Genomic DNA, 7168 nt, shown 5'->3' with positions numbered 1-7168 from the left:
TAGACACAACTGTCATTAGCACCTGAACCACATCTCTTCCTAAACCAGAAACTCCAAGAGCAAAAAGAAATAAGAGCAAAGTGAGAGAGGGGTTGTGCTTCCATCACATTAAATAGGAGACTTTGTAGAGGTGGGGAAGGGTTGTTTCACATGGAGACATCAATCACTCTGGCCAAGGGGAGGGGTTATGAGCAGCAGAGCTCTAAGTGTTCTCCCTCTTTTCATTCATCCTGCTTCCGTTTTGGCTTTTTGGGGTTCCTGGACCGACTCTTGGCTTTGCACAGAGGGCATATAGGTGCATTCCGGTGAATTTGTTGGTGACATGACAAGCAGGCCTGGTGGGGGGCACAAGACAAAGCAAGTTAGTGGTCAGATTCTTCTAGGCCATGGCTCATCTTTCCCAGGGGCCCCCACAAGCAATTGCGATTTCCCAACAGGAAGGAGCAAGACCCAAGCAGTGAGTCCCAAGTAGCAAGATCTGTGCTGGATGTAAGGGATGCAAAGGATATAAGGGAGTGAGAGTCAAAGAGGGGTACTGAGGAAAAATATCCAAAATTTGGCAATAAGGCAAAATGTGAATTGCATATTCATTAAGCATTATACTGGAGCATGGTCTAACAGGCTCACTCAAGGATTATTTAATTCTCTAGGACAGGTATCAATAAACTTTTTCTGTAAAGGCCAAGATAGTAAATATTTTGGACTTTCTTTTCAGGTCATATGATTTTAGTTGCAACTACTCAGCTCTAACTGCCTTACATAAAAGAAGCTATAGACAATACATAAACAAGCAGGCATGTGTGGGGGCCAATAAAACTTTATTTACAAAAACAGGGAGCAGGTCACACTTGGCCTATGGGTTCTGGTTTGCTGACCCTTGCCCTAGGAGAATGTCTCTTTGTTTGACTATTTACTACTTATTTAAAAAATTGAAGTATAGTTGATTTAAAATGTTGTGTTAGCTTCTGGTATACAGCAAAATGATATAGATGATAGATAGATAGATAGGTAGATAGATAGATAGATAGATAGATATTCTTTTCTGTTATGGTTTATTACAGGATATTGAATATAGTTCCCTGTGCTATACAGTAGGACCCTGTTGTTTATCTATTTTATACATAGTAGTCTGTATCTGCTAATCCCAAAAGCCTAATTTACCCCTGTCCCACCCCCTTTCCCCTTTGGTAACCATAAGTTTGTTTTCTATGTCTGTGAGTCTGTTTCTGTTTTGTAAATAAGTTCATTTGTATCATATTTTATATTTCACATATAAATGATATCATATGGTATTTGTCTTTCTCGGTCTGACTTACTTCACTTAGTATGATAATCTCTAGGTCCATGCATGTTGCTGCAAATGGCATTATTTCATTCTTTTTAATGGCTGAGTAGTATTCCATTGTATATATGTACCACATCATCTTTATCCGTTCATCTGTCGATGGACATTTAGGTTGCTTCCATGTCTTGGCTATTGTAAATAGTACTGCTATGAACATTGGGGTGCATGTACCTTTTTGAATTAGAGTTTTCCCTTGGATATGTGCCTAGGAGTGGGATTGCAGGATCATATGGTAACTTCCATACTGTTCTCCGTAGTGGCTGCACCAATTTACATTCCTGCCAACAGTGTAGGAGGGTTCCCTTTTCTCCACACCCTCTCCAGCATTTGTTATTTGTAGAATTTTTAATGATGGCCATTCTGACCGGTGTGAGGTGATACCTCATTGTAGTTTTGATTTGCATTTCTCCAACAATTAGTGATGCTGAGCATCTGTTCATGTGCCTATTGGCCATCTGTATGTCTTCTTTGGAGAAATGTCTATTGAGGTCCTCTGCCCATTCTTTGATGGGATTGTTTGTTTTTGTGTTATTGAGTTGTATGAGCTGTGTTTATATTTTGGGAACTAAGTCCCTGTTGGTCGCATCATTTGCAAATATTTCCTCCCATTCCTTAGGCTGGCTTTTCATTTTTGTTTATAGTTTCCTTTGCTGTGCAAAAGCTTATAAATTTGAATAGGTCCCATTTGTTTACTTTTGCTTTTATTTCTATTGCCTTGGGAGACTGACCTAAGAAAACACTGGTACAATTTATGTCAGAGAATGTTTTGCCTGTGTTCTCTTCTAGGAGTTGTATGGTATCATGTCTTACATTTAAGTCTTTAAGCTGTTTTGAGCTTACTTTTGAGTATGGTGTGAGGGAGTGTTCTAACTTCATTGATTTACATGCAGCTGTCCAGCTTTCCCAATACCACTTGCTGAAGAGACTTTCTTGTCTCCACTGTATATTCTTGCCTCCTTTGTCGAAGATTAATTGAACGTAGGTGAGTGGGTTTATTTCTGGGCTCTCTATTCTGTTCCACTGGCTATAAATACTTTTCCATTAAATAGTATACTATTTGACTATTTACTATTGATCAGGGCCCAGATGCTGTGACTTAATGTTGATAAGGCACAAATGGCTTTTGCCCAGTAGAGATGCAAATTATTTTTGTTACAAAGAAAAGGTAATCCTAAAGATTACAGTTTTATTTTCCTGTAGGACATTAACCTGTAGGACATTATTTTCCTGTAGGACATTAACCAGTTCTGGATTTAACATTGCAAACTTATTTTGGCATTCCTTTCTTTTCTTGACTATATAATTATCCGTTCCTCTAATGCTTCTGGAACCAGCTTTGTGATGCTGCTGGCTCCCTTGTTAATGACACACATTCACTATATATTTGTCCGAGTCACGTTTCTAACTTTCTGAAAATTATACTTTAGCAGAGCCTGCCAATCTCCCTGCATTCTAACCTCTCTGGGAATATGAGGCAACAAGACCAGTGGCTCTACTATAGCACACATACACACCACCCCTTCCTCTGTGTCCCAAGCGAAGGCTGTTTTAGGAAGACCCCAAATAAGTAAGGCCAAAGCCCCAGACCCAACCTTCCATGGGGCGGCTTGAGGATACCTTGCTTCCTCCACAGTCCATACCCAGCTCACTCACCTTCATAGGTGGGGGCTGCTGCCTGAAGGTGGCTGTCTGCCGAGTGTCCTGCTTCCTAGCCACTTGGAGTTGTTGGGCGGCAGCGGCTGCGGCGGCCAAGGATTCAGGGATTGGGGGCTCCTGAGGCTCCGTCTGCCACTCTGCTTTCTGCTTCTCAAAGTAACTTTGGAGATGAGAGACATTAGCTGGATCATTCTGAAAGCAAGGAGAACCTTGCCCCTCTTAAGGACTCCATGCTACAGAACGAAGGGGGTTAGGCTGTGGCTCACTGTAGGAAGTTCCTGCACCCTCTCCAGCCCAAGGCTCTTTTCCCTGGGTACCAGGCCCACTGTGTGTTGGGAAGGGTACTCCTCCTGCTCCTTGGCTCTGACAGGCCCAGAAAAATTAAAAAAATCCCAAAGCTAGCCAAGTCCTCAAAGGGCATTTGTCTGCCCTCCATCCCATGTTCCTTTGCAGTGTTCCTATTAAGTGTTCTCAGGCCTCTGCTGGCATACCTCTAGGAATAAGAAGCTCACCACTTCCACAGGCAGCCTGCTCTACCTTAAGGAAGTATGTTCCCTTGTATTCCTTCTACTGAAATGAGCTCTGTGTCTCTGTAAAGTAAGCCTAGTTCTTAACTCTGGGTCTTAAGATAAAGTTCCAGGCTAGCCCCTGGAGGCCATGAAAGCTCACCCTTCTGTGTGTTCAAGGTTTCTGGACACCCCTTCTAGACCTTGACTTGGAAAGTGACCTCTTAAGAGTCACAGACACATACACACACAAAGAGTCATAGACATAGTCTTGTATTGTCAAAATTGCACAAGGAACTTTAAAAGCCATCTAGTAATTCTAGTCTAATCATCTAACAGCCCAACACAGAGACTTACCCAAGGTCATGCAATGAGTCGGCCACTGACAGGCCTGGGGCTAGGACTGGGTACCCTGACTTTCAGACCAGGCTTTATGTGTGTATATATACGTGTGTGTATATATACGTGTGTGTGTGTGTGTGTGTGTGTGTGTCTGTGTGTCTGTGGTGTATGTTGCAGGGACAGGAGGCAGGCAGCTTACTCCAAGGAGAGCTTCTCCTCCTCTTCACATAGGTCAGGGAGCCTCTGCAGGCCCAGAGTCATGCGCAGGGCATCCACATGTTCCTTCAGCGGCTTATACTCATCATGTAGCCGCCGGGTAGACTCTAGCAGCTTGTTTAGGTCATTCTCAGACTGTTTGATGGTGTTTTCCATCTGGAACACAGAGTGAGGCAAGCACAGAGAAAAGACTCCAAGATTCTCAGCGAGGCTGTACAGCTGAGTGGATAATAGCACAGGCTCCAGAGCCAAACCAATCTGTGATCAAGTCCTCAACCCACTATGTATTCTATGTGACTCTTGTCAAGCCTCAGTTTTTTCATCTGTATAATGGTGGTAACATTCATACCTACCTCATATAATCTTGGTGAAGATTCAACGATTGAATTCATATAAGCGCTCAGTACAGGGGCTAACACAGAGTAAAGGCTCAATTAGTGGTAGTTATTATTCAAATATAGCATCTTAGAGCTGGAATGGCCCTTAGAGTTCATGTAGTGCACCCCACCACCATTTTACAGATCAGAGAATTGAGACTCAGAGAGAAGTAACTTCCTCAGAGAAATGCTTCCTAGGAGCAAAGACTACATAAAGACTCAGGGCTTCTGCCTCCCAGACCAGTGGCTTTTCTCCTAGATCAGTGGTTCCCAAAATGCAGTTACCAGATCAGCAGCATCAGCGTCAACTGGGAACTCATTAGGAATGTAAATTCTCAGGCACCACCCCAGATATAAGCAATCAGAAATTCTGCGGTGAAGTCCAACAATCTGTGTTTTAACAGGCCCTCTAGGTGACTCATGAGGCATGTTCAAGTTGGAGATCCACTGGCCCAGATTTTCAGCCCCTCTGTGACTAATACCTTGTTTATTTCTCTATCCTTAGTTAGCTGGCAGCAGAACTGCCAGCTCCTCATGAGACCCTGATATCCTGTGATCTTGTGACACAGACAATCCCAGGTAACTACTGTCCAAATTGCATTCATATTTCCTTTAAGACCCTAGGCCTGGCAATATCAGGAAGTAGATATTGCCACAGAAATGAGTCTCCCAAGAATAGAAACTTAGCTCCTTCAAACGTGATTTAAAAAAAAAATTCTCATTATCATAGGCTCTAAGGGTTGGAAAGGGCCTTACAGGTCAGCACCTCCAACCTCCCTCCTGGTGAAGGAATCACCAATACTGCAGCCCAGACAGGTGATCATTCAGACTCTGCTTTAATAACTCTATAAAGTGGGGGGCTTATCACCATAGCAGGCAGTTCATTCCCCACATTCCAAGGGTCTCCAAAACAGAGACTGTAATGAGGGAGCCCCAGTTGGGTAGGCTGGCAGAGATGGTTTGTTTGGCTTAGTTGGAAGCTTTGGAGCCCTAAATTTAAGTTAGATCCCCAAGGCACCTACCTGCTCTGCTTTTCCCCAAGGCTAGCTCTCAACTTCTAGACTCCCAGAATGAGAGCACATCAGTGCTGAGTGAGACCTCAGAGGTGACTGAATTCCTCTCATGGTACAGAAAAGGAAAATGAGGCCCCGAGAGAAGAAGGAACTTGTCCAGTGATATACAGTCGATCAGTGACAGAGCCAGGGCTGGATCTCAGAACTCCTGGATTCTTCCATTTCACCATAGCCTGATGCCTACTCCCCCAAATCGGCCACAGCCATATCTCAAGGAGAGTCCACAGCACTCACCACTGCCTATTCCTCCTCAAAGGGCCCAGAAATAGGCTTCAGGCAGCCAGCCACATACCACATTGATATCAGCGTGGATCAGTCGGAGTTCCTCCACATGGGCCATTTTCTCCTGTAGCAGGAGGTCCATCTCCTGCTTGTATTCCTTCAGGTGCCTCTCCTCTGATTCAAGGGCCTCAAACTCAGCCTTCAAACGGGTCTTGATCTTTTCCATCTGCAGGGTCTTGTTCCTGCCATTCCCCCAAAGGAGGAAACAGACCAGCAGGAGAAGGCAGGAAAAGGGAAATGGAGTACAGAGTTAGGGAAATGGAGTACAGAGTTAGAGAAATGGAGTACAGAGTTAGGCTCTGAGCCAGGGCTATCTTGTTAAGCCATCTTTCTAAGCTTCCCTCTCTTCAGGCAGAGGCAGCCTGAAGCCGTCCCCACAAAGGCAGGAGATTCTTTCTTCTAAGCTAAAAGCTCAGTGGGTCTTGAATGGGGATGATTTTGTTCCTTGATGGAGCATTTGAAAACATGGGGCAGGTTTTAGCTGTTAGATTTATTCAAGGGAGAGCACTACTGGCATTTAGTGGATATGGGCCAGAAATGCTAAACAGCCTCTCAATGCACAGGAAAGTCCCACATCACAAATAACTCCCACCCAAGATGCCAACCATGACCTCTTGAGAAACTCTAGAGCAGCACTATCCAATAAATTTTCTACAATGATGGAAATTTTCTGTATCTATGCTTTCTAATACAGTAGCCACTAGGCACATGAAGCTACTGAGCATTCAAAATATGGCTAGTGCAACCGAGGAACTGAATTTTGAATTTTATTTAATTTTACTCAGTTGATTAAAATTAAGTTTAAACAGCCACATGGGGATAATGGCTCTCATATTGGACCACACAGCTCTATAGGGTCCCCTCATCAGTTCCAGAAGAGGCAGGAGACGGGAAGAACTGCAGCTCATTTCTTTTCCTAGAAAGCATAAAACCTATTTCTGGTTGTTAAATCCCAATTGCATACCCTCTGGCTCAGTAATCCCACACCTAGCAATTTATTCTAAGGAAATAAGTCAAGGAAGCAAAAAGTTAATACACAGGGATATGCTTTCTGGTCTATGGGCAAAATTGGAATATTTGGCAGCCACTAAAAGGCATCATTATGAAGACTTGTGACATGGAAAATGCTGAAGATACTCCATGAAAAGGTATATACACTAGGATTGCAATTTCAAAATACACGTGCATGTGACTAAACAAAAGGAATTGGCAAGAGTACAGTTTCAAGGATCTTTGAGACCACTGAAGCCTGCCTAAGTGAAAGAGCCACAAAACTTTGGAAGGAAGCCCCTCTAGGGCACACTGATGCCCTCCCACTCACTCTCTACTCTCTGGTTCTCAGGTTCTGTCTAGCCATCATCCATTACTCAG

At 43.7% G+C, this 7168-nt stretch overlaps 1 protein-coding gene across 4 annotated transcripts; it reads right to left on the bottom strand.

Moving 5' to 3' along the window:
* Positions 1–202: 202 nt before the first annotated feature.
* ZC4H2 (zinc finger C4H2-type containing) lies at positions 203–5975 on the bottom strand (the record flags this gene model as incomplete). 4 transcript variants are annotated; one of them, XM_082681502.1, is made up of 4 exons in its annotated part: positions 5808–5975; positions 4049–4221; positions 2999–3161; positions 222–335 (listed from the first exon to the last, which is right to left on the bottom strand). In XM_082681502.1, the coding sequence occupies exons 1-4, from the start codon at positions 5961–5963 to the stop codon at positions 222–224; spliced, it is 606 nt and encodes a 201-aa protein (XP_082537628.1). In that variant the 5' UTR covers positions 5964–5975. The 4 variants fall into 4 exon arrangements, with proteins under 4 accessions (XP_082537631.1, XP_082537628.1, XP_082537629.1 ...); XM_082681503.1 differs by having other exon boundaries at positions 4049–4200; XM_082681505.1 differs by lacking the exon at positions 2999–3161 and having other exon boundaries at positions 203–335.
* Between the last annotated feature and the right edge of the window lie 1193 nt (positions 5976–7168).

This window comes from Grampus griseus (assembly GCF_964374135.1).
Source record: "Grampus griseus genome assembly, chromosome: X".
NCBI lineage: Eukaryota > Metazoa > Chordata > Mammalia > Artiodactyla > Delphinidae > Grampus > Grampus griseus.
The sequence above is the reverse complement of the archived record's forward strand: the minus strand, read 5'-3'. Positions and strand labels throughout refer to the sequence as shown.